At 46.6% G+C, this 26,930-nt stretch overlaps 1 protein-coding gene across 3 annotated transcripts; it reads left to right on the forward strand.

Moving 5' to 3' along the window:
• Positions 1 to 451: 451 nt before the first annotated feature.
• On the forward strand, positions 452 to 26,890 carry abl1 (c-abl oncogene 1, non-receptor tyrosine kinase). Of its 3 annotated transcripts, none has more exons than XM_028971683.1 (11): positions 452 to 1,675; positions 17,063 to 17,227; positions 19,143 to 19,438; positions 20,511 to 20,783; positions 21,303 to 21,387; positions 21,500 to 21,677; positions 22,194 to 22,378; positions 23,523 to 23,675; positions 23,773 to 23,862; positions 23,946 to 24,074; positions 24,162 to 26,890. In XM_028971683.1, exons 1-11 carry the CDS (start codon positions 1,540 to 1,542, stop codon positions 25,685 to 25,687), a joined length of 3,216 nt encoding a protein of 1,071 aa, XP_028827516.1. In that variant the 5' UTR covers positions 452 to 1,539; the 3' UTR covers positions 25,688 to 26,890. The 3 variants fall into 3 exon arrangements, with proteins under 3 accessions (XP_028827516.1, XP_028827519.1, XP_028827518.1); XM_028971686.1 differs by lacking the exon at positions 452 to 1,675 and adding an exon at positions 10,855 to 10,984; XM_028971685.1 differs by lacking the exon at positions 452 to 1,675 and adding an exon at positions 12,566 to 13,321.
• Positions 26,891 to 26,930: the final 40 nt, after the last annotated feature.

Raw genomic sequence — 26,930 nt, forward strand, 5'->3', positions numbered from 1 at the left:
GACGCTTCGCGTTGGCGCGCGCACGCACGCCGTGACGTCACGCGTATCCCACCCCCATGCGAGCCGAACCACCTTGCGTACGGAAATATGGCGACCGCGACGACGACTGTTTTGAGGAGAGTTTAATCACTCCCAAATTAATGAACGAGCAACGCACCGCTGGAAGACGCCAGGACGCCGAGAGGAAACGCGCGTCCGGCCCGCCCGGCGAAGAGCAGCGGGGGAGAGTGCATGACAACGCCGTGCCAAAAAGCGAGGGGGACGGGGTCAGTGCCTCGCGCGGCGTCCCGGGTCCGGGTCTTTGGAGCCCGGGATAGAAAGACGGGAAGCCCTGGACGCGGAAGTCGGAGAGAGACTCGAGAACCGGGGGCTGGGGTGGCTCCTGGGCGCCGGCGCGCTCCTCGTCGCCGCTTAAAGCGACTCTCCGGCCGTTCGTGACGGATTGGCGTCCTCTTTTTTTTTTTTTTTTTTTTTCTCCCCACTTTTTTTTTCTAATTAAACGAACCGTCCAACTTAACGCAGAACCGGCCGCCGAGTCGCCGCGGTCACCAGTTGCCTGTGTGCGCGCGCGCGCGCGGGGTCTCGCGCTGCTCACGAGCTAGCCGTAGCGGGGTCACGTAAACAAAGAAACAAACAAACAAACAAGAAATAAATAAATAGCGACGCCGGGTCACGGCCGGACATCGGCTCCCTCCATGCTGCTGAGGTAAAGTTGCCGCCGCGGTCGGGCGAAGAAGATGCGGCGGCCCACGGTTCCGCCGACGACTTCAATACCGTTTCATGGTTAAGGGTGCATTAATACGCACTTAAAAACGTACACGTCTGCATTCGAAGTGACGACTTGTCAAACTGTGTTTGTTAGTCCACAATCGTGCCTAAATTGCACTACACTAAATTGTAACAGTACAGATGGACTGACACACTTGGTACAATAGTAAGAAGTTGCTATTTGCTCATTCACGCAGTGATGACGTGTGGGATATTAAGTATTGATCGATCATTCATGCAGCACTTTGGTTACTTCTGGAAATTTCTGTTTCGTTTGGTGTCTGAAGGAGACACGTGTGCCTCTTTAATGTTGAACACTTAATTGCCTTGTTTACATGAAGAGCCTTGCTTTACGTCCAGCGTATAAAGCAAAAACTAATCTCTTAATAACAGCGTAGATCAGCACCTAGCTATTATTGACCAGCATTGTACCACTGGAGGCCTTGCAGCACTGCGAATGTCCCCAGATCGTCCTCGACAAACTGATATTGTTAGCGCGTAAAAGTGCCAGATGCCCGATGTCAATGTTTGATTCGAAGACCCAGCGTCCTACTCACTGCATCCTCCGGCTGCGGCGCGGCGAAGCTCTTCTCGGGTGCACGTGGTGGAATGCAGGGCTGAGCCGCAGCGTCTCCCAGCCTCCTCGCCTGGCCGTTTCTCTTCAGAGGAAGGACAAACCGGCGGAGGGGCACCCGCCTTTTGCCACTCCAGGCCCCAGGTCGCCATAGACACCAGTTGCGCTGCTCTGCCGCGGCCTGGCATCCTGCCCTTATGGGGCAGCAGCCAGGGAAGTTTGTTGGGGACCAGAGGAGACCAAGCTTGCCGGCTCTGAATTTCATCAAGGGGGGGAAGAAGGAGTCACCTCGCCAAGGGACAAGGGAACACTGCAATGTCTTCGTTCAGCATGGTAAGGAGCCCAACTGTGACCTTCGTCTAGTAATTTGCATCAGGTGGCTTTAGATGCACCGATTTAGTAGAGTTGTACTTTTCAGTAGGACTGTTGTGTATTATAAATGAACTGTGTTTGTTCTGCAGTTCTAATTTATTATTATAATACCACAGACACAATTATTATAATACCATATAATACTAATTAGGCTGGTTGTTGAAGGGGCTCCTTTAAGTACCTTTGGGGTTTATTTACAATTTTATATTCTATCTACATTTTTTTTCCTTTTACTTTCACATGAAACTGTTTTATAGAACATTTTAAAATGTCATACTTCATTAAATGTGTTTTTTTTTTGGTGTTTGTGGAAATGGCAGAAAGAATTATTATACTATTTAAGGTTATGTAAGCAGCCCTAGACGATTTAGAGCTTTTACAAGTGCGACTAATTTAAGTGAACTAGCTCACTTTATAATTGCTAGGTAATTGTTTGATGTGGCACTTAAAGTCTGGTGTTTGACCCCATTTCCTCCAGGTCCAAATCCAGCTACTTCTTATTGGATTTGTTCCCGTGTACATATTCAGCATCAGCGCTCGCTGAACCAAACCTTACGTCTGTTTCGACTGGCTTGCTCTGAATGTTACATACACTTATGGTTGCATTCCAAATCTTCACATGGTAATGTTCAACCAGTCCAATGCACTAGGGGGTCATGTTAGTGCACTTTAATTTTACTTTGAAGTTAAGTTTATTATTATTATTTTTTACTTCATGTTTGCATGGATGATCTACTATATCGATCTGCTGTGGATGTTTTTTTAAGCTGGACTGGACTTTTATTAAGGACTTGAATTTTTTTTCCTGTATTCATGTGATTTACATAAACTGAAGGCAACATGTGGCTTTCGTCTGTAAGTATTTGATTTTTGTTATTTCATAATGTGGTTTATGACTGAAGTTTTTTTTTTTTTTTTTGTGGCGTGCTGGACACGGTGGATAGTGTGTTATTATGCTGGTGACTAACATCCATCCCATGACATTGGCTTGTGCAGGCATATTCTGTATCCTGTCTGGATGAGCATGTGAGGAAGTGGTGCCATGGACGCTTTGCCGGACCCTGACCTGGATGTGCACTGCGAACTAGAGCTGTTGGGTTGAAAAAAAAAAAAAACACGTCTTAATGCCTCTTCCTGTAGCACTCGCTGTCACGACAGGCAGAAAATCTCGGATTCCCGTGAGACTGGCGCTTGCGCAACAGAGAGGGTTAGATGGCGCTGGTGGAGATGAGGAAGAGCTCATGCCATTTTGATAGGGCTTCGGCAGGAGAGTTGTTTGAGTTGGATTGGTTACGAAATCCGGAGTAGGTGCGAGGTGAAGCGTTAGTGTTGGGTGCTGCAAAATCATGTCTGGCCAGCGGCACCCTGCTTCTCATGGGACAAGCTGACATTCATCCGCGGCAGGGACGTGCAAGGACCTGTCTCCCAACCTGTGCTTCACAGGATCTGCCTGGCTAACACAACAGGATCTGTGCAGAAAGGCTGGGTAGGCCTGTGCTCCTTTGGTTTCATCCACGAGTAAATTTTTGGAAAGATCTTGTCACCTGCAGTCCACTATTATATGTGATCTGAAAGGTGGCAGTATGTTGGAGGATCAGGGGATGAGGTCAAGGGGACCTATTTTCACATGGTCAACCTCTGAAATGTCTCTAATCTCTTTTGATGTGGTATGAGCCGTGATGTCATCCTGAGGTTGTGTCCCGTTGCCCTCACGGTCTAGCAGCAGCTGTATCAGAACATGGATCATAGTGCATTTTTGGCTGGAACTTGTGGAATCTGTGCAGTCTAGACACCAAAGCTCCCCCACGATTCCTGTGGGCCTTGAAGACGTGGGTTTATTTTCATCCTGGGGGGCAGGCGCCTCAGGGTAAGACATTCGGCTCACTTCGGGGCCAGCTGCCCGGCCCCGGCGACTTGTCCTGACTGTGATGACATCATTCGGCCCCTGAGACACGACCGTGCTCCCTATGATACGGGAGATGAGTGGAGCTTCATGGATTTCTTTGTTTTTATTGCTGCTTTAGCATCGACTGGACAATGGAGACCACCTTCATTCTGTTTGGCTGGCAGCTGGTTTGGGTATTAGTGCTGCTTAGGGCATGTTTAGTGGCAGGGTGACATTATCACATTACAGGAACACATCTGTCACTGGTGTGAATTAACGAATCAACTTACAGTTTTGTGGATTATCTGGATCACTTTCATTTTTTGCGAGAGAGACCTTATAAACGGTTCATGCATTAACATGCATCAACGTGGCAAATATATCCTGAATCCTTCCTGAATCAATAAGATTGGATTCCAGTATCAATGTACAAAAGTTTTTTTTTTTTGAACGTTTGGGGCAGGTGGTGGCCTAGCAGGTAAGGAAACGGACCCGTAATCAGAAGGTTGCCAGTTCCACCAACCACCAAGGTGCCACTGAGCAAAGCACCGTTCCCACACACTGCTCCCTGGGCGCCTTTCATGGCTGCCCACTGCTCACAAAGGATGGTGGTTAAATGCAGAGGACTCATTTTGTTGTGTCACCGTGTGCTGTGCTGCAGTGTATCACAATGACAATCACTTTCACTTCAAATAGTGTGTGTTTTTATAACAGAACAGTGTGTGATATTATTTATATGCATATTTTTTTGTGGCATGTATCTCAGACAATATGTCACATTGTGTGGTGGTAGTAGCCTAGTGGGTAACACACTCGCTTATGAACCAGAAGACCCAGGTTCAAATCCCACTTACTACCATTGTGTCCCTGAGCAACACACTTAACCCTAAGTTGCTTCAGGTTGGACTGTCCCTGTAACTACAGATTGTAAGTTGCTCTGGATAAGGGCATCTGGTAAATTCCGCAATGTAAATGTAATACCCACAAATAAGCAGTGAATAATTATTGTGTCTCCTTCATTACTGAGGATCAAATGCTGTTGCTTGGAACCACTGATTTTACAGTGGGTGAAGGGAAAGGGCAGCTTGGTGTGTGTGTGTGTGTGTGTTAAAAAAAAAAAAAAAAAAAAAAAAAATATATATATATATATATATATATATATATATATATATATATATATAAAGAGAGAGAGAGATTCATGAATGCAGGAACAGGCAAATAACATTCAAGATGATTCACAGATAAGGAAAACATCACTGTGAACACCCCTGTAACTGTAAATTGCGTCAAAAATGTACATTTTTAACTTGGATAGTCAGTAACTCCTGTTACATCCTATCTGTTCGATATCTGATGTGTACAATTTGTGTAGGTTTTGAAGAGCTCTCCTGCGAGTTGTGTGTGTGTGTGTGTGTGGCGGTCTTTGTCCCGAGCTGCATTCCTCAGCTCACCTGCGCCGGAGCTGTCAGGGCTGCTTAATCCAGGTAATGAATGTTTTTCCTGATGCGGCAGCGCCGTGCTGAGGATGGGTCGGCGTTCTGCCGGCCCACCTGGAAGGTGCTTGTCATCGACGGCCCAGCTGGCCTGACAAATGATGGCAGGGCAGGTGCTTCACGAGGAGTGGCTCTATGGGGACCTGCCCCCCTCAGGGTGCCCACTGGGGACCGCATATGTGCTTAGGCGTACGATAAAGAATTCAAGGTGCTCAGCCTGAATCTTAAATAAATGCGTTCCAAATACTGTAGAGCTGTATAAAAAATGTTAAAAAAGAATTCATGTTAAACCATATCATTACAAAGCAGGCTGCCACAGAGTCGCACAATATGGAAATATTTTGTCGGGAAGGCCTACGGACCAGTGTGTATACAGTAGCTGCGTACTGTACCGGTATCTTCATGCAGGACCGATTCCCAGGAACTCTGCTAGGAAATAATCAGGAGTTTCGCATCTGAGAGAATGTTGTTGGTTCATAATGATGAAAGGCTGCAGTGAAGGACTAAATGTGGCGGCCTTTGACTGCGTTAGACGAGTGGACGGCCATCGCGTAATGCTGAGTACGACGCTGGGGTTCGCTCGCCCCGAGCTGTCCTCCCCTCGTCTGAGATACGGCCTGTTTTGAACAGAGTCTTGAGTTGAATGCGGGGCAAGCCACAGCAGTGGAGTCAGGAATGTGACCTCCTGTGCATTCCTCCGAGTAACTGGCACTCTCTCTCTCTCTCTCTCTCTCTCTCTCTAGCTGTCTCCTTCTGTACCTCTCCTTCTCACAAAGGTGCATCTTTGAATTCTTACGCAAGTGCAACGTCTTCTTTTCTGGCACTAGACAGAAGTATTATTACAATACATTTTGCCAGTTGAGCTTTGAACCGTGATTTGGCCATAATGCTCACTAATCTATGGAGTGTGTGCACTCTCTGCGCTCACGTTTATGGAAAAACATACTTTTTTCATTTTTTTTTTTTAGGCTGGAACTTTTTTTTCGACATTATTCCTAGGGCTGCAACAATGCATCGATTAAATGGATAAAAATCGATTACTAAAAGAGTCCACAATGAACTTCACAATCGATTTGTTTTGATTATTAGAAAAAACTTTAGTTGAGTGCGGCGCGGAGAGAACACACTTGGTCTCTCTCGCACACTGACGCCCGCAGGGTTCGGCGCCTGATAGACAGGGTGGAGCAAAAAAAAAAAAAAAAAAAAAACGAGCGGAGGTAGAGGAAATATACAAGGGCATATGGGCTATAATTCGGCTGCATTTTAACGCGTTTTTATGAAACACGCATTTTTGTGAAAAAAAAAAAGCGCCGCTTTTGATCCACGCCTGTTGCCTGACTGCGCCAGTGGATTGTCACAATGACAGTCACTGCACTTCTCACCTCTGCATCCCTGCCACATCAAGACCGTCTGAGCGGCTGTTTTCTGCAGCAGGCAGCGTAGCCTCACAGGAAATAGCGAGCCTGAGCCAGGAGCATGTGGACATGCTCACATTTTTGCATTGCATTGAAAAGTGTTTGAACAAAGCGAGTGACAGTGAGTCTGTGTGTGTGTGTGTGTAATATCAGTACGAGAGATTGTGAATGTGTTTGTCTGCAAAAGTGTGTGCGTCTGCAGTGTGGTGTAGACATTCAAACAACTTTTCTGATTTTTGTATTGTTTTTTATTATTATTATTATTATAATAATAATAAAGGTGGCACTATTTAAAAAAAAGTTTATATATCTGGCAGATGTGTGTGTGTTACACGTGTGTTTTTCATGGTCCATTTCTATTTTATTATTATTATTATAATAACAGCTCAAGGAGCAACATGTTCATGCACTTTCTAAAGATTTAGTTCTGTGTTTGAATAAAACAGACAATGCTTTTATTTATTTATTTGTTTATTTTAAAATCCAATTATTATTATTAATAATAATTATAATAATAATTATCGTCACATTAATCAATTAGCAGCCCTAATTATTTCCCGTAAATGTTTAAAGTTGGGGTTACATTACATTGCAAGCAGTTTTTCTTCTTTGTGCAGTTAGTAAATTAGAGCGGCTCTGCAGCAAATGCGTGACCACAATTCTCCCATATGGTGCTGGTGGGACGGGAAAAACCGGCACCCAGATGTCCCGCAGCTTGTGCAGAATTCCGGCTGGCATCAGCACATACTCATTACTGCAAAGCTTGGGTCTTTTGGGCTTTCGGTTTTTATTAGTCTGTGTTATCGGCGGCCGAGGGAGGACTGGCGAGTATTGAATCAACTTCTCCTTCTCTGTGTCTGTGCAGTGGAGTGTGTTCGCGCTGCTGTGCTTCTTGTCACTGTTTATATCGCATCATGCTCAATATGCGACTAAGAAAATGTGGGGGTGGACAGTCTGTGCTGCAGAGATCTCACCCCCCCACCCTCTCTGGGGTCATGGAGTTTGTGTCCGTACCTCATGTGAGCGGGGTTTCATCATCACAGCTATGGAGCGGGGCCTGGGTGGGTGCGAGTTTGGCCAGCGCATTACCACTTATTTGGGGCAGTGGTGGCCTAGCGGTTAAGGAAGCGGCCCCGTAATCAGAAGGTTGCCGGTTCGAATCCCGATCCGCCAAGGTGCCACTGAGGTGCCACTGAGCAAAGCACCGTCCCCACACACTGCTCCCCCGGCGCCTGTCATGGCTGCCCGCTGCTCACTCAGGGTGATGGGTTAAATGCAGAGGGCAAATTTCACTGTGTGCATCGTGTGCTGTGCTGCTGTGTATCACATGTGACAATCACTTCACCCTTCACTTTATTTATTTAATTCGGGTTTAAAGCGGCAGGAGTCATGCAGTGGAAAGCCTGCACCCTTCCGGCGGCTGATGCACTCGTACGCTGCGCTCGCTGCGCCGTCCTTCATGAATGTACATAGCTGTGATGATATATTTTCTACAAGGAAAATATAGTGTTCAATTTCACATTTTATTTGTCACGTACACGGTCGTACACGGTATTATATGCGGCGAAATGCTTTTAGAGACTGCTACAGACCACAGTATTGCAAATATTGCAAGTGTACAATGAACCAAAATGCAAATATTGCAAACATAACCAAATATTACACATGTTTTTAACATAAAATATGTGTAACAGGTAGGGTGAAGGTGTGCAAATGAGTAAAGTGAAAGGAGAAAGGAAACAAAAAAAATGATTGTCCTGGCTTAAATATTACCACCATTGGTGTGTAATACTGTCATGGCATGTCCATATTTTCTTGGATAACTATGCCATTCATGACCCGGTTTTCGAGGCAATCAGACCACATAAAACTGTGACCGGCAGGCGCGGTAAACGTGCAATGGAGGCCATGTTCTTGAGTAACCAGCATGTGCAGACTATGCCGTTATAAATCCCTCCCGATGCGTTACACAATGTGACAAAACATCCAGTGTTTGTGACTTTGAACGCTGCTTCTTGGCTCACTTCCGCCACATTGTTGTGGTGGATCGGTGTCTAGCAACAAGTCTAACTGCCACTGGTTGCTTTTTACAGGGTGGTTCTAGCCTAGTGGGTTCAAGTCCCACTTACTACCATTGTGTCCCTGAGCAAGACACTTAACCCTAAATTGCTCCAGGGGGGGGACTGTCCCTGTGACTACTGATTGTAAGTCGCTCTGGATACGGGCGTCTGATAAACGCCGTAAATGTAAATGTAGAGTGTTACTCTAGCTGAACTTGAAGTGTGCTGACTGTGCATGGCTGTGTACTCCGCACTGAATGAGCGGCCTTCCAATGCACGTTTTTGGATGGACGTTTTTTGTAATATAACAAGTAGGGTGAAGGTGTGCCAATGAGTAAAGTGTTGATATTAACTGTAATGCAGTAGCATTTCTGTCGGAATGTCGCTAAACAGTAAATATGGGCGTGTAGTGTTGTGCTGTGTGCGCACGAATGCCAAGTCAGGCTCCGCGTGACATTCGGGTCCCCCTCGAAGCCCCTTCACTGTCCCTTCTGCACAGCTGCTGCCCCTGACAGCCCCACCATGCACCTATGATGCAAATTCCAGCCTGTGATAAAAATTCCATCCCTTCACTGCATTGTTTTCAACTTTTTTTTCCCCGCAGCTGAAGGTTTCAGCGGGAAAGAACAAAAAGGAATAAAAATAAAAATAATAAATGTGCGGAATGCCTTCCCTGTCCTGTGGAGGAAACGGTTTTGTCTGGTGGCAGAGGACTCCGGTTCATCCTCCATCTGCCCAGCTGACGAACAGGAATGGACCTGGCGCACCCTCAGAAGAACTCTAGCGTCCCTCAAAGGGGCACGGTGACGGCGGAGCACCGGAGCGATTATCCTCTCCACAGCGGCGGGGCGCGAGAGGGCCGCGCGGCCCCGCATCTGGTTTCACTTAAACACAAATACGAGAGCAGGCGGAGCGGGCCAGAACTCCCCTCTCAGATAGAGCTGTTTTCCTCTCGCAGCACACGGGATTTAGACGGAGCAGAGCGGGTCAAATATAGCCGATGAGCCCATGTCCCCCTGTATTCTCGTGTTTTACTGCTCTTCTGCTCATTAAACGCCATCTGCTCTCTTCGGCCCTGACCACACGACCTCAGCGCGAATGAAAATACGGCTGGACGCAGCATTCGCCATCTGAAGAATTTCAGCTATGCCCAGTCCGGCGCAAAACGAATGTGATGGTGGGAATGCAGGGTGGCTGTGTCTGCTACACAGGGGGTCAGAGGAGACACAGGTGTGGCAGCAGGTCTGAATGTCCAACCCTCAGAAGTCCTGATCGTTCAGTTAATACGAACCAGTCGGCCGTCTTCCACACGCAAACCCCAATCCACTCTAGGGTTCCCCTCATCGTCTCGCAGCACGTATCCCGTGCCAGACCAGAATGGGGGAGACCCTTGGAAGTCAAAACCTCGGCACTTTAGCTTGGACCTGAAATGGCCCCCAGACACCAGATGGCATTCTCCAGCGGGACCTGTGTAAACACTGGCGAATAGCCGGGCTGCTTCCTGGGCGTCTGAGGCGGTGGAAGCGTCTGGCCGGGGTCGCGCACGGTGGCTGCCGATATTAACTGCAGCTGGGGCTCCTCTCCCCGGCGGAAATTAGGCCAGAGCCCGGCGTTCCCTGACCAGAGCTGGAGGGCTGGGGGCCAGCAGAGGGCCGGTCGGCGGTGTTGACGTCACTGAGCTGCGTTGGGTTTCATCTTCTTCCGTGTGGGTGTGTTCTCTTTCTTCTTCTTCTCTTTCGTTTTGTTGGTGTTTAAAAAAAAAAAAAAAAAAAAAGAAAAGAAAATGTTTCTTTTTTTCTTCTTTTCCACCACCTTATAATTGCAATGTGGTTGAGTTTGCCAGGCTGCTGCTGTAGTGTATTATGCACTTCATCCCCTTGCCTCTGTTGGAAACTGTAGAAGCTGGGTTCAGTCTACTTTAGTTTAGTATGTTTACACTGGAGGCCACAGCAATTCTTTCTTTAAAAGCAATGTTTGTCAAAAATGAACTTATTTGAAAGTGAAGTGATTGTCATTGTGAAACACTGCGGCACAGCACACGGTGCACACAACGAAATGAGTCCTCTGCTTTTAACCATCACCCTTGGTGAGCAGTGGGCAGCCATGACAGGCGCCCGGGGAGCAGTGTGTGGGGACGGTGCTTTGCTGAGAGGCAACCTTCTGATTAAGGGTCCGTTTCCTTACCTGCTAGGCCACCGCTGCCCCAACCAACGCATTAATTGAGATTTGGCTGTGAATAAATAGATAAATACTAGTAATAATTATATACACACACACACACACACACCTTTTGAACAATTATGTAGCCATCTGGCATTGTTCCTTGTGTGTCTGTTGAAGATCATAACTTCGCAGCTGAAGATCACATCTCCCTTTCTTATATGAAGATCTGATGAAGCAGTCGGCATGTCTTGATGGTGAGCGGACTCTGCTGCTTCCTTCGATGCATCGTGCTGTAGTTTTTCTTCATTCTATGTAAGATTAATAACATTTTCAAGAAAGCTCACCTCATGCCTTTGTTTTATCTAAAGTTATCTGCAAGAAAGATGGATTAAAAAAAAAAAAAGCTCTGAGAGGAGTTCTATGTACGTCAGCTAACTGTTAACATACCGAGAGGGGGGTTATATAAATCGCAGTGGAGTGATCCTGCTATGAGCTCATCACTAAACAATGTGCTTCATGGTTCTCCATCTGCAACCTTTTTTCCTTCGTTCCCTCACCGCCCCCAACTCCCTGCCCTCCTTTGGGCTTGTGCACTACGGCCAGTCGGGTTTTGCAGTGGTGGTAGTGTGTCTGGCCAGGCTGGTGGCTGTGTTTTGGTATAGTCCTCCACAAGCTCTGAAGATACCAGGGCGTAGGAGTGCAGAATGGCACCCATGTTATTTTCAGAGAAAAGTGACTCACTCACATGGCATGATGGCTGAAAATTATTAGAAGTGTTGGGAATTGTGGGTGTCAGTGGTCTCTGTATTGTATCATGAAGGGCCACAATATTGCCACAATAAAAACAACGATTTCCCTTTACTGTAGAGGAAGAAAGACAATAATCATTTAATCCTAAATCAGTACTTTTTTTTTTTTTTTAACAGTGCTCTGTATTTTGTGCCATAAAAACTGAGCTTTTTACATGAAAAGTCAAGCAATTTGGTTTGCTTTGTGGCTGAAATAATGTACAGTAGAACACCAAAGTCACTTAATTTAATTTAATCCATCTTTCCACCTCCAATTCTTTTTCATGTGCAATAAGGTTTCTACCTAATCCTTTAATTTAAAATTTATATTTTGAATTATACATTATATTTTGAATTATATTAGTATATGTCTTCTTTTAAGCTAGATATTCTGATTCTCATTGCAGAAATTGTCTCTATTTCTCAAAAGCGCAACCAACGGAAGGCCATCGGATTATTGGCACACATCATTTTATTCAAATTGGCGTTGGTATTCAACTGGCAGAATTCAACTGGCAGTTTGCGGAAGTCCTCAGCCGAAGGCCGTTATTCGTGCGTAGGAGATTCCACTCACAACCGGCGCCCATTTTTACATTTGAATCGGAAAGATATGAGTCACAAATACTACACGGGAAATTCTGTGTGAAGTTTCTGACAGAAAGCAAGTACTTCCACTCCCGCAACACAAGTAGCGTACTATTTACGGAACCATAGTCCTAAACCTGGACAAAAACAAATGGCTGCTCTCTATTAAAGTTGTTAAAAGGCAGCTGAAGGAAATGGTTCGGTGGGAGACTGGAAGCTCTGGAAGAAGGGTGTGTGTGTGTGTGTGTGTGTATTAGCTCTGCTCCGAGACCCAGCGGCGTGCCGTTTGTCAACTCTTGCTTCCAGAGCTGCTTCTTCCTATCGTGTAAACATTTGGGATCTGGGCTGAGGGCAGAGAAGATGAGGGCAGGGACGAGACGGAGTAGGGCAGTGTCTTGAAAGTTGGGGGAGGGTTCTGGAAGTTGGGGGGAGGGGCTTTGACTTCTCCAACAGAAGGACAAAGACAGGCTCCAGCCCGGAACGTTCCTCTCGGCGCGTCGTTTGGTCACGCTGCCCTGTGTTTTGATGAGGGGTTGCATCTGCGTGTGCCTGCTGCTCTGTGGGTGAGAGTGTGTGTGTGTGTGTGTGTGTGTGTATGTATGAGAGAGAGAGATGGGAGGGTCTAGTCTGCTGATGTCATTGGGTCCGGCAGCGAGAGCCTGAAAGAGCCCCTTTGTTGGCAGACTGCAGCACGAGCTGCTTCTCTCCCGCTGACGGACTCCGAGGGGACAGGACCGCAGAATGGCACTGGGACGGCACTCCAGCCCCACGAACTGACACCTCTGCCGGCCAAGCGGCTTTCTGGGGACAACCGGCTGTGTTTGAGGAAGTTTCCCCCCCCCTTCTTTTTGTTCCCGGTTGGAAGACTGTGGCTGGAAGAAAATGGAGCACCTCGATCTGAAAAGCCAGCGACTGAGTTTTGTTTAGAAAGCGGCAAAATTTTTTTTTGATGTCAGTGCATTTAGAAGACTGACCGTTTTCACCATCTTTTTTAAAAATCTGCTGTCACTTTGAAGAAGTACAATTTAGTTTTTTTTTTTTTTGGTATTTTTTCACTGTGGATTACTGCTGGCCGGGAGCAAGTGGGACCTGAGAAAAAGACACTCTTCTTCCGTGGAAGCAAACAGAATCAAATGAAAATGTTGGAGATTTGCCTGAAATTGGTGGGGTGTAAATCTAAAAAAGGCCTTTCCTCCTCCTCCAGTTGTTACTTTGAAGGTAAGAGCCCGGCGCCTGTGGCCGAGAGGCCGGGGGAAACGCTCGGGGTGGGCGAGCGGTCCGTGGCCGTTGAGGATAGGCGCGTTTCCTCGGGCGGCCTGGGAAAGGATCCTCTCGCCGGCCTCCGGAGCCTCTCCGCGGCCTGGATGCTTTGAACGCACGGAGGAGGGGGGGAGGGAGAGTGAAGCCAGACACACTGGCTCTGCGAGAAATAGAAGGGGGGGGGGGCGAAGAGTACGAGGAAATCTGATTCCCGGCAGCTCCTCGCTTTTTTACTTTGTTTCCCAAAAGGCCGCTCAGCAGTGAGCAGAGTCGCGGTTTGTTTCCTGTCACCGGCCTCCGTTTCTGCTCTGAACGCGCAAAGCAGATCATTTATGTCCACTTCCATCAGCACGTTTCAGCATTTTCTCTACACGAGTCTGAACATTTTCTCCGTGGTACCATAGGAACGTCATTCGATAAACGGACCAACTTCGTAGGCCCTGGCTGATTTATGCAACAGTCATGGAGGATCCTTGCAGCACCGGGGCCGCAGCCAGCAGTCGACTGCGTTACGTCAGTTGCATATTTCCAGTCCTTCGCCAGGCGGGCTGCTTTTACGAGCCGATTCGTTGAATCGCCAATATTCTGTCCTGTTTCTAAACTAATCTGACCTGTTATTCAATCCTGAAGGTTGCTTCATGTGAAGTGAGTCAGATCTTTTCCGGCATTGGTGCCTATCCAGTGTTGACTTTTGTGTCTGTGCTGTTAGCAGCATTTGCATCACAGGGTTGCGTCATAGAAACGCATCTGTTGTACAGTTTTTCAGCTTATTGGAGTCATTTTTTTTTTTGCTTTTATATAGGTCTTATATAGTTGTCCCCTAATACTGTATCTGAAGTCTCTTTCAGAGATTCAGCCATGGTGCAGAATTAAAGACATTTTTAGCCAGAGAGATTTCCCAGGAAGCGGCGATTCAGTATCTGTAGCTGTGACCTTTCCCCTTATGACAAAATAAGGGGAGACGTTCCAGAAGACCAAAGCACATTCCAGAAGACCAATTTCTAGCCACTGCAGGACCACAGGCAGGTTAGGGGAACCTGTATTAATGTTAAATAATCTCACAAAGTGAAGTCGAGTAGATATGTAGAAACAGTGTGCTTTTCCAGCTTTTCCATGGGTGGCAGTAGAACCAGAAGACCCAGGTTCAAATCCCACTTACTACCACTGCGTCCCTGAGCAAGACACTTAACCCTAAGTTGCTCCAGGGGGGGACTGTCCCTGTAACTACTGATTTTAAGTCTCTCTGGATAAGGGCGTCTGATAAATGCTGTAAAGTAACGGTCCAGGTTAAAACAGGGTTAACTGGGCAGCCACTGCAGTTGAGACTGAGAAACTGATGACGAAGCACCATGTGCAGGCAGTGACTCCACCTTCCTCCTTTCATCTGAAAAGTCCTAATTCCAGCCTGATCATCTGACTCCCCTGACCCGGGCTGGTGCTTTTGGTGATTTTTATTACTCTCGAGTCTACTTTTTGGTCCAGATTAGGGTCACAGACTGTCTAAGGGTTCCTCTCGGTTCATGTAAATGTTTTGTAAGAGCTGGAGTTCCTTGTGTCTTCGATCACCGTTGGCTGCCTGCCGTCATACTGCTGGCTTTGTATCCCCCTTCATGCCCCCTGCATGTCTTCAGGCAGCTGAAGTGAAAGGCGTGCAATATGCCGTTTGGTTATTTATATGTCTGTGGCTTGTTCTTCACGCTGACCAGGGCACTGGGGCCGTGTGGGGTCGTGTGGTTTGGTAGCAGGTGGCTGCACGGTCAGGTCAAACGCCCGGCGAAGTCCGTAAGAGTTCACGTGCCTCCTCAGTCTGTAGCGCCCTGTTTGGAATTGAAGGCCTGCTCCATGGCTACTCAGCGCTCTTCTTGTCCAAAAACTCCCCAGACTTGATTTGATGTTTGGTGCATGGAATGTGTATTATTGCGTTAAACAGGTTCTCTTGTTAAATTGCTGCCTTGCTGTAAAAACAACAGCTTTTTGTGAATAGTCGTCGGTATGGAGCTCCGGCTGTTGTGCTTTTTGTAAGTTTGTTGTATTAGCATATTAGCATTTTTCGACAGGCAAGATTGCTGATGATTTCTTCGCACACAATCACAAAGTAGCAGCAGCACAAAACAGATCGTTCCAGTCTGCCCCTAGAGGAGTGCATTAGAAGACTGCACGCATGTACAGTAGAGGTGTGAACCTTCTCTGGTCTCACAGTTCAATTCGATTACGATTATCAGTGCCTCGATATTGATGCATCACGATGCATGCCATGCATTTTCTACACAGTTGAGGTCTTTGCAACCATGAGCAGAAAATCTCTCCGTTTAGTCCTCGCTCACCTTGTAACAGTCTCGTATGTACTGGTCGTTCTCCTTTAAATGCACACCTTTCTCTGCATTTCTCTGATTCGTGTGTAGTGGAGGAAACCCGTTAAAAGCGCCTGGTCCAGACGTCCGTGGCGTCAGGTGAGTGCGGACTGAACACAGGCCGCTTTTCTGCGCATTGTAGAAAATCTAGACTCCTGGTAAGACGATAATGTCGGTTTGTAGATCTCTGGACACTCAGAGAAAGATCCGATTTTCCTCCGTTCCAGCTTCGTGTGTGTTTTGAAGAAGCAGAAAGAAAACTCGCCTGCTTGGATTCTATTAAGTTTCAACTTTGACCGCGATGCGAGAACAAGGTCGGCAGGTGCCTCACCGTGCAGCATGAAAATCGTACCGCGCTGTACTCAGGCCGCCACAGTCACTACCGACACTACTTTTTAAGGAGAAAATCACCTAGCAACCCCATTATAATATAATCGATTATGTTCTGCACTGCGTCGATGCAATATCGTCCACGTCTGCACCGCGATGCATTGATTATACGATTAAATTCAACACCCCTAATGTACAGGCCCAAGGTAAAGGGATCGTGTCTTTTCATCTTCCGGTCGAGCCCGTGGTGCGATGCTGAACGGCGAAGCTCTAGATCTTCAGCTTTTTTGGCAGGGGAGATGACTCTGTGAATTGCGTTACTGTTGTTTTGTCAATTAACTAGTAGTTTAAGTTAAATGTACATGGATACTAACTTATCAGCTACGTTTAAGAGGTTTTGTGATATATTGCCATATTGGTGTTTTTATTTTTTTTGTCCTTCTGTTAAATGCACCCTCTGTAAGGAATGTGTTTAGTGCTCTACACACTTATGTGTCCCCTATGCTTGGACGTCTTATCAGCTCGTGTCAGGGCAGTGCAGGGGAACAGGAAGCAGCCCTATCATGTTGATTCAGCTTTATTTCTGTGTTCCCCCACTCCTGCCATTAGGTAGCACAGCACCAGACAGCGTGGTGATATGGGAGAGCATCCATTCAGTTGAGTCCAGTGACGGAAAGGAGCATTTTGGCTGCCTTTCGCAAGTCTCGTTCATTAGGATGATGATGCCCGATGGCAAAAATTTTAATATTCGGTGACTCATCAGTCAAAAATACTTGTTTTATGTTTCTGTGTCTGGCCAGCAGAATGCTTTTTTCATTGGTTCATAATTTCTTCTTTCCTCCTGGTTAGCCTACTCCAAGGCTACATATCAGTGTGCAACATGCATGAGGAAATTGTTAATATACATCTATACATTAATATACAAGACTTAATTACTGAGAATAACTTTTCTCTCAGTATAACTTTTTTCTCAACTATGTGTAGTTGTAATGTGTTTTCGTCTTTGTTCTGTCTGCAGAGTCTTTGCAGCGTCCAGATTTTGAGCCCCAGAGCCTGACAGAAGCTGCCCGCTGGAACTCGAAAGAAAACCTCTTAGCAGGATCCAGTGAAAATGACCCCAACCTGTTTGTCGCACTCTACGACTTTGTTGCTAGTGGGGACAACACGCTCAGTATAACCAAAGGTAAGAGTTATTTGATTTTAAGTGAAGTTTTTTTTTTAAGATTTAAGTAAAGTTTTAAAACAAACTTGTAAAGTCGCCCTCAGGCCCCGTTTGCCTGGATTACCTTCCTCAGTGGCCCTGTAACTAGGCAACTGCACCCCTTGCATGTGTTATCAGTGTGGGTGGACTTGGCCCGGGCCGAGGCGCCCTGGTGTTCATCCTCTCCAGCGTCCAGGCTGTCAGTTCCCGCACGTCCTGTCCGGGGGGGCCCCGCGTGACGCGGCTGATAAGAAATCCGCGTATTTTTCCTCCCATTTTCTCTGTCTGTGCACTTCCTCCATCTCTCACTTGGGTGTTTTTTTTTTTTTTTTAACCCGCTCCACTGGGCCACCACTGAAAAACAATGCAGCAGCTGCACTCGAGAGAGAGGCAGTGAGAGAGAGAGAGAGAGAGAGAGAGAGAGAGGAAAGGAAAGGAAAGGGGGGGGAAGAGGAAGGAGGACGAGGAAAACACCACATCTTTAGAGGCGCCAGATGTACCCAGAGAGCCCCTTTTAATGTGGATTTTTGGACAAAGTCTGAACGTTGCAGTTCTTCATACAGCTTCTGAATCTCTTGTCAAATCCTGGCCTCTCTTGTGTTTTCCACATGCCCAGACAACTTTAGAAATGAATTATTATTTTTTTAAACTTCTACTTAAATCAATACACCACTGAAGGGTGCACATTACAGTGATTTTATTAAATATTTATTAACTATAAGAACATTATGAGGCATGACCAGACATGGAGTGCATAAAACTGGATTAGGTGTCATTCATTAGAACCTACAGCGGGGGGTGTAACCACTAGGCTATGATATATCATATATTGTTAGATGAGGTTAGAATGCATGTAGGGATGCATCATTTTTGATATTTAGTTGAAAACGTTACACACTTTTCAAAATTATCATTTAATTATCAGTTTATAGATTTATTTTAAAAGTTAAAAATTTCTTTTTTGTACAAACAAATGGACCAAAATTGAAAAATTAACATCTCAGCTCAGTTACACACACACAACATCGAAAGGTTAGCTATATGTACAACTATATGCATTTACCCAGGCTTAGGACCGGCACCAAGAAACATTCATCCTATAATAATAATTTATACGACGGGCCATTCTCTATGCAAGTTATTGAGTAGCTTCGGCCCACATATCACACATCAGCCTTCTCTAGATATAACTGGACCAGACTGCACTAGATTGCACTCCATGTTTGAGCAATTAACACAACGTTCAGTCAGTTTAGAGTAATATTATTGGAATGTCACTGTGGGACCATCTGTCGTCCTCAATGAACCAGTCTGTAGATCTGAGTCCCAAACTGCAGCAGACAGTGATGTCAGCCCTGCAAAACTTCACGACCAGTGGAAAAGTCTCTGGCTTTGCATTTCTGTGAGCATTACGTCGGGTTTGAAAGAATTCTGCATGTTTGAGTTGATGAATCACTGTTTCTGCATTGCCCTGCAATGTACAGTGTTTATCTAATGGTGCCAAGGGATCTGTTTCACAGTGGTCCCTGTGACCAGTCAAACATGGAGCCAGTCAAAAATGCACAGAAAATCTGTCCATATTTTCTCCATTGAGGTCATTGTTAAGGCTCGTCACAATCGAAAGGATGATGATTAGTGAAAGTTATTGTCATTGTGATACACAGCACAGCACACGGTGCACACTACGAAATGTGTCCTCTGCTTTTAACCATCACCCTTGGTGAGCAGCCATTACAGGCGCCCGGGGAGCAGTGTGTCGGGACGGTGCTTTTCTCAGTGGCACCTTGGCGGATGGGGATTTATTCGGGTTATTTTCAGTATAATTTGATGACAGAAGTGATTGAGCTCACCACTGTCACACTAATGTGTGTAATCTTTGCAACATTTATCCCCCCAGGAGAGAAACTGCGGGTTCTGGGCTACAACCATAATGGCGAGTGGTGCGAAGCTCAGACAAAGAATGGCCAGGGCTGGGTGCCTAGCAACTACATCACACCGGTCAACAGTCTGGAGAAGCACAGCTGGTACCACGGGCCTGTTTCCCGCAACGCGGCCGAGTACCTGCTCAGCAGTGGTATCAATGGCAGTTTCCTGGTGCGCGAGAGTGAGAGCAGCCCCGGCCAGAGGTCCATCTCACTGCGGTATGAGGGCCGGGTCTACCACTACCGCATTAACACCGCCTCTGATGGCAAGGTCAGTAGAACTCACGCCTCCAAACACACACACACACACACACATGCACAGTTTATGTATATATCTCTCTGTCTTGAGTAAGTTGTTCTGATGTTTGATGCTTCCTTTGTCACTTGACTGACTATTGTTTGTTTATTGATTCTTATTTTGTTGTTATTTCTGTATACGTTCCAATTATTAGTGTGCACAATCATTAAAAACAAGGATCAAAATTCCTACCTTACAGATGAATATTACTCGACACCTATATAATTCCCTACAGGTTTTAAGTTGCATTTATATCTTTGATGTTAGGGTAGCATGCACAACTGCATTTTAGGTCCTTCTTTATGTGCCATATATTTTTGGTCCTTTATAAAGAATGCACTATTATAATATAACTAAAATGTCAAATTTGAAAAAAAAAAAAAATTACATGTACGGCTGAACCTGTGCTGTGTGTGTTAAATCTCTTTACATATATGGCAGTTACCACATGCTGCAACAAGTGGTTTTATGTGGATTTATTTTGAGAGATGGCCATGAACTGCATAATATTCTTCTTAGGCTTTTCTACCTTGTTTATGGAATGCTAGTAGCCCGTGGACTGAGGCTGCTTTCCCTGTGTAATGCTACAGTTGGAAATTAAAGGCTGGTACAGAAGGTAGCTGGCCAGTCGCTGTGTCCCACATGCTCACGTTGTCTTCTTAGCATTCTTTCATGCAGCAATGAGCCATGAGGCAATAGGGAAATTTCCAGTAAGGACCTTCCATGTGCACTTCAGTCTCCTGTTGACCTCTTCATCATCGTCTTTTGCTCTCCCACGTCCATCCATTCGACTGTCTGGAATGCCAGGCTTTTCCAATAACTGCTGTACGCCAATAACTGCTGTAAAACACAGGAGGAGGGAATGGACACACAAGCGCATTATCGAAATACCACAGATTCCTTTGGAAATTGAGCAAGGATCCACTTTGCCATGGTCTTTGTAGAACCTAAGCCATGACTACATATGGGGGTCAAGCACATGCAGTTTCAATTTTGCCTGTATTTTGTTGAGTAGTTTGTCGATCCCTCTTTCTGTCTTTTGCAGCTCTACGTGTCATCGGAGAGTCGTTTTAACACCCTGGCCGAGCTGGTGCACCACCACTCCACGGTTGCTGATGGTCTGATCACCACGCTGCACTACCCGGCACCCAAGCGCAATAAGCCCACCATATACGGTGTCTCTCCCAACTATGACAAATGGGAGATGGAGCGCACTGACATCACCATGAAGCACAAGCTGGGCGGGGGCCAGTATGGCGAGGTGTACGAGGGCGTGTGGAAAAAGTACAACCTAACTGTGGCTGTCAAAACTCTCAAGGTGTGTGACCAGTCGCTTTTTGGTTTAAATAGCACACACAGAGGCATGTTATGTTCCCAATGGCCAATGTGAAGCACACTATGGACACTTAGTGCTGGAATAATACAGCTCAAACAACAGGAATAAACAGTAAAAGTGCAAAATTGAGTGTTGCTTAGCAACAAAGACCTGTCGCTGCATGTCTTTACAGAACATATACAGTTGTCAGCATATTCAGTTACACAAGTTAACGTGCATAAAGCAGAACATCCGGAGAATAAAGAAGGTTTCAAGTGATTATGACGCAGAGGAAGTAAATGTTGTAAAGGTGAAAAATGAAAAGGAAGTTGTTTCTGTGCTAAACATGGCTCCCTCTGGTGTTCCTAAGGTGTAACTGTACAAGGCATGCCAACTATCTACTCAAACAACAGTACTCATTCATATTCTGGAAAGCATGCATAGCAGCGATATGAATTAGGTCCCAGGGAATGTCACACAACGCTTAGTCTATTTCCTGCTGTTTTTCTTTTCCTGTCACAGGAGGACACTATGGAAGTGGAGGAGTTCCTCAAAGAGGCTGCAGTAATGAAAGAGATTAAACACCCAAACCTTGTCCAGCTTCTGGGTGAGCTTTTCTCCTCAAGGTGGCTCAGTGAACTGGCCATGTTCAATAACAACCATCGTGCATGTTGTCTTGCACATTCCTGCCTTAGTAACTGTGATGTTGTTACTGCTAGGTGTCTGCACAAGGGAGCCTCCATTCTACATCATCACAGAGTTCATGACCCACGGTAACCTGTTGGACTACCTGCGTGAGTGTAACCGCGAGGAAGTGAACGCCGTGGTACTGCTCTACATGGCTACACAGATCTCTTCTGCGATGGAGTACCTGGAGAAGAAGAACTTTATCCACAGGTGAACCTGTTTACAGCAGGCATGTTGCTTACATGGTGTTTGCTGCGTTCTGCAAGAGGAGAAAACAGTGGCGGAGCCTGGAGGTTCCACAGTCCTGCCTCAGCCTGTTTTATTTGGATTGATTTATGGCTTTTGCCTCTCCATTCTTGTCAAGGCCTGGCCTGTGGTTCAAGTGCACATACCAAGCACATGGAAATACAACAATGTTCTTGTCTGACAATTTCAGGATCCCCTTTAAGACCGCAGTTCACCACATGTTCCAGTAACCTGATAGTTACATCAGTCTTAAATAACCCCGTCCTTTGACCCATCTAATTTCTCTGTCTGACAATCCATCCATTTATCTGCACTTGAACTCTCCCACTGAGCATGAAGCAGACCGCTAAAGACATCCATTGTTGGCTCATAGAATTTGTGAAGTGATGGCGTATGAATGGTCTTTTCATTTAATTTTCATTACTTACATCACATCGGACTTGGCTCTTCATCTCAGACCCCCTTTTTTTTTTGCTTCAGGGACCTGGCTGCCCGCAACTGTTTGGTTGGAGAGAACCACTTAGTTAAGGTGGCTGATTTCGGCCTCAGTCGGCTCATAATAGGGGAGACGTACACAGCCCACGAAGGGGCTAAATTCCCCATCAAATGGACTGCTCCTGAGAGCCTGGCCTACAACAAGTTTTCCATAAAATCCGATGTCTGGGGTAAGAACATCTATAGTTTTGTGTGTCTCTTTGCTTAGGGTCCAATGATTTCTGCAATGCGGAAAACGCGGACGGAATCCAACAAATAAAGCTGATGAATCTGGTATAAGCAGGGGAATTGTGTATAATTCATGTTTCTGGCCATTGCAGCCCACTAAGTTTCCGGTTGAAGTCCGGCGGGACTTTCGCCCACACCAATGCAATATAAATGTGCTGTCAGTGCTGAATCTGCACCACTTGCCCCATCAGTGCATGCGCGCGCATATGCAACGTTTAGGCCTGGCTTAAATAAATAAATAAAGTGTAGTGATTGTCACACACGGTGCACACAGTGAAATTTGTCCTCTGTATTTAACCCATCACCCTGAGTGAGCAGTGGGCAGCCATGACAGGCGCCCGGGGAGCAGTGTGTGGGGACGGTGCTTTGCTCAGTGGCACCTTGGCAGATGGGGATTCGAACCTTCTGATTACGGGGCCACTCCCTTAACCGCTAGGCCACCACTGCCTCACAGTGGAACGCCGATGTCCTCAGAAAACTATGAAAAGTTTAGAGCGGGAAAATAACCACACTATTTTTTATGAATCGGAAGATTCAAGACCATTAATTCAAGTCTGCTAAATGCCTTAACTGTAAGTCCATTATGCAACTTTTTTTTTTTTTTGTATTCCAGGTCTCCCCAATGTTAATTTATTTGATACGTTTTTTTTTTATGTGGAGATCAAACGTGAAGCAATTTTATATTACAAAAGGAGAAATGTGTAATATTGTGAAATAGTTCTTTGCATGAAATGGACATTATTTTCATGTAAATGTTTACTAATGTTTGCAAAGACTAAATGCCCAAGATTAAATGTGATTCGTCATATTGCAGGTTATTTTTTCCCCGCCCACATAATCACATAGTTTTAGGTGAATAAATATGTTTGTAATAGAAAACATGGAATTCAGAATAAAAAAAATGGAATTTAGGAGAAAATGAAACTGAATTCATAAGGCCCCTTTTCCTCTGACAGGCTACACGTTTTATATTATTTCTACAGGGGAAAAGATGTGGTTTGCTGGGTTCTTTGTTTCTGAAGCTGGAGTGTGAACTGTGTTACGTGAGATGTGTTGTCAGTTCACCACTCTTTCTGAAATTTACAGCTTTTGGGGTACTACTGTGGGAGATTGCCACCTACGGAATGTCCCCATACCCTGGGATTGACTTGTCCCAGGTATACCAGTTACTGGAGAAGGACTATCGCATGGACAGGCCCGAGGGCTGCCCAGAGAAGGTCTATGAGCTCATGAGAGCCTGTGAGTGACTTTATGTGCAGTCAAACAGTGCTATGGATACAGTGGATAGTGTGATTAGAGGTGGAGTTTAATCATTTTAGCATGTGTCCATCTGCAGGTTGGAGGTGGAACCCTGTGGAGCGACCATCTTTTGCAGAGACCCACCAAGCATTCGAAACCATGTTCCAGGAGTCCAGCATCTCTGATGGTAAAGTGCTTATCTCTTCATTGAATTCAATCAGAAGTGATTTCATGCGTCTTTCTTATCATCTTCATTATTTGTGCCTGTAGAAGTGGAGAAGGAACTGGGGAAAAAGGGGAAGAAGATGACACTGGGGTCCATTCAGCAGGCACCGGAGCTGCCGACCAAGACCAGGACCCTGCGCAGGAACATGGACAGCAAAGACAGAGACAGTCCAGGTGAGTTGCCCCCACCATTTATGATCTTTTTAAGCAACAAATGAAATACTTCAGTGTAATAATATCTGAAACTTTGGTTTGTTGTAGATGCAGCAGAACCTGAGGTGGCCGTTTCACCATCACTTCAAACGAAGGAGCGGTCTCTCCTCGACAGCAACTTGAACGAGGATGACCGGCTGCTTCCCAAAAACAAGTCAAGTAGCATCTTCTCCAACTTGATCAAGAAGAAGAAGAAGACGGCACCAGCCCCACCAAAGCGCAGCAGCTCCTTCCGAGAAATAGAGGTCCACGTGGAGCGGCGTCTGCTGACTGCGGAAACCTTCGATTTCAACAACGGACAGAACCACTTTGGTGACTTGAGCCACAGCATGGACCCTAACAAGTTCCTGGGCTCCTCCAACAACAACGGGGCTGGGAGCGTCAGCAATGGAGCCCCCTCCTACCCGGGACCTCTGCTGCCGAGTATGAAGGGCGGTGGGGGAGTAAATGAGGACCAGGTGTCCAACTCCGCGCGCTTCCTGCGCTCTGCGTCGGCCAGCGCGTCTCCCGGCTCGGACCACATGGCCTGGAAGTCGGTGACGCTGCCCCGTGACCTGCAGTCGCGTCACTTCGTCTCAAGCACCCTGGGCAAACCCGCGCTGCCGCGCAAAAAGGGCAGCGAGCAGAAGAACAGTGACGCCTTCGTGCCCAGGATGGGCACCCTCACCCCACCGCCCCGCGTGCCCTGCAGACCAGAGGATTTGGCCACTCAGGGCGACGACGTGTTCAAAGACCCGTCAGAATCCAGCCCGGGGTCCAGTCCTCAGACACTCACGCCAAAGCCCATCCGGCGGCAGCCCACGCAAGCAGAGGTGTCCAAAGCCAACCTACAGAACGAGCTGCTGAAGAACAACATGCTACCTGCCCTCGGGGCGGTGGGGGACGAGTGCAGGGCCCGTCGCCAGAAGACCTCTCTGGACCTGCCCTCGCAGAGGGAGAGGATGAAGTTCCAGAAGCCAAAACCGCCCCCCCTGCCCACCGGCACCAAGCCGGGCAAGCTCTCGCGGAGCCCCACTCACGAGCTTTCATCAGACGGCAAAGGCAAAGTCGCGTCCGAGGCCGAACTGGCAAGATCCGTCCTGGCGCCCGAGGGCACCGGCAAAAAGCACACCGGCACCTCCTCAAAAGCGCAGCCTCCTAAGACCTCCGCCGTGTCTCCTACTAACCCCCCCCTTGGTCTTGGCATTGGCCTCTTGCCCGCCTCAGACCAGGTGCCCGCCACGGCTCTCATGCGCCGGTCGCTGCGGAAGACGCGGCCCACCGAGCGCACGTCCAGCTCCGCCATCACGCGGGAAATGCTGCTGGAGAGCACGGAAGCCCTGCGCGCCGCCATCGACCGCAACTCCGAGCAAACGGGCAGCCACAGCGCCGTGCTGGAGGCCGGCAAGAACCTCAGCAAGTACTGCGCCAGCTACGTGGAGTCCATCCAGCAGATGCGCAAGTTCGCCTTCCGCGAGGCCATCAACAAGCTGGAGAGCAGCCTGCGCGAGCTGCAGATCTGCCCCACGGCGCAGCAGGACTTCTCCAAGCTGCTGTCCTCGGTCAAGGAGATCAGCGACATCGTGCAGAGGTAGCAGCCCGGCTGCGGCCTGACTCTGGGGGGAGGGACGCCCCTGCCGAGAACCTGCAGCACGACTGAGTGTGGGGACGGGGCTCTCACCACAGGGAGGAGCCGTGGGCACATTGCACACCGTAGCGCCATGGAAGCCTTCTCCACATTGTCCTCAAACCAAAGACTGGAGGACGCATTGGAACACTTAAGAAGCTTATTACTGTGCACAGAATCAGATTAACTTTATCTCAATTTATGTTTTTTTTTTTTTTTTTATTATTATTTGGGGTGGGGGGGGGTCAGTCTGTCATGTCATGCATAATCTTTAAAATATATATATATATTTTTTAATGCAACTCAACCATGGCTACCAGAGGCCCGAGTTGTGAGTCACTTGAATTTCATCACTTCTCTAGATTATATCACCAAAATGTTTCTTTTTAAAATACTATTACTTTTTTTTCCAGAAAATAGCAGATTATTATTATTTTTTGCAAACTGAATAAACGAACCTCATTTTCCAGAGCAAATATCTCACAATTCCATGTCGGTGCTTTAATTTTGCCACAAACACCTCAGTGCACACGAGGGGGGCTTGGTTGCCAGATATGGGGCTGGGAAATGATGGGAGTTTTCAGTTGTAACTAGGGTGCGGTAAAATAAACCGATAAAATTCTAATGGATGGATTACAATCCCCTCCAGTTTCGAATCTTACGTTTCTCTTCAGAGAGATTGGTCTCTGTTGGTCTCACTCCCATTCGCTGAGGGCACCAATCACGTGCCTCCACTTACAAAAACTAATCAAAAGTTGAGTATGAAAAATACAAAAATCATTGAATTTTCACAGCTGGTGACTATCATGCCAAGATGCTCCTCTTTTCGTTTCTTGTGTAGTTATTTTTTTCGCTCAGTATTAGTTTGCCGTTTACTTGTATCTTTGCCCTCTGACTGCCATGCCTGAGGATGAAGCTGACCACAAGCTGTCTTTTTACTTCATGGTACTTTGTTTACTGTCTTTTCACTTTGTTTACTGCATTTATTTTCATATAAAAAAAAAAAAATCATACCACTATTTTCCCCCTTTTATCCGAGCTGCCTCGCCATTTCGTAAACTAATCTGCTCCTTTTTTGTAAATACGTATTTCTGTTTCCACTTCTCATGTGTTTTACCTGTAACCCTGGTGCAATTTTGGTTGCATAAAATACAAAAAAGTGCTACTTGAATGTGTTTGTTTTTTTTATGTGTATTTTAATTTAACAACTT

This window comes from Denticeps clupeoides, chromosome 3, assembly GCF_900700375.1.
Source record: "Denticeps clupeoides chromosome 3, fDenClu1.1, whole genome shotgun sequence".
NCBI classification, from domain to species: Eukaryota; Metazoa; Chordata; class Actinopteri; order Clupeiformes; family Denticipitidae; genus Denticeps; species Denticeps clupeoides.

What these genes read in the sequence shown, in the direction of transcription:
- abl1 (XM_028971683.1), top strand. Translation starts at nt 1,540, where the DNA reads ATGGGGCAGCAGCCAGGGAAGTTTGTTGGGGACCAGAGGAGACCAAGC. An exon ending in ACACCGCCTCTGATGGCAAG is followed by an intron (nt 19,439 to 20,510) that starts GTCAGTAGAACT and finishes TGTCTTTTGCAG; the next exon opens with CTCTACGTGTCATCGGAGAG. An exon ending in CAAAGACAGAGACAGTCCAG is followed by an intron (nt 24,075 to 24,161) that starts GTGAGTTGCCCC and finishes GGTTTGTTGTAG; the next exon opens with ATGCAGCAGAACCTGAGGTG.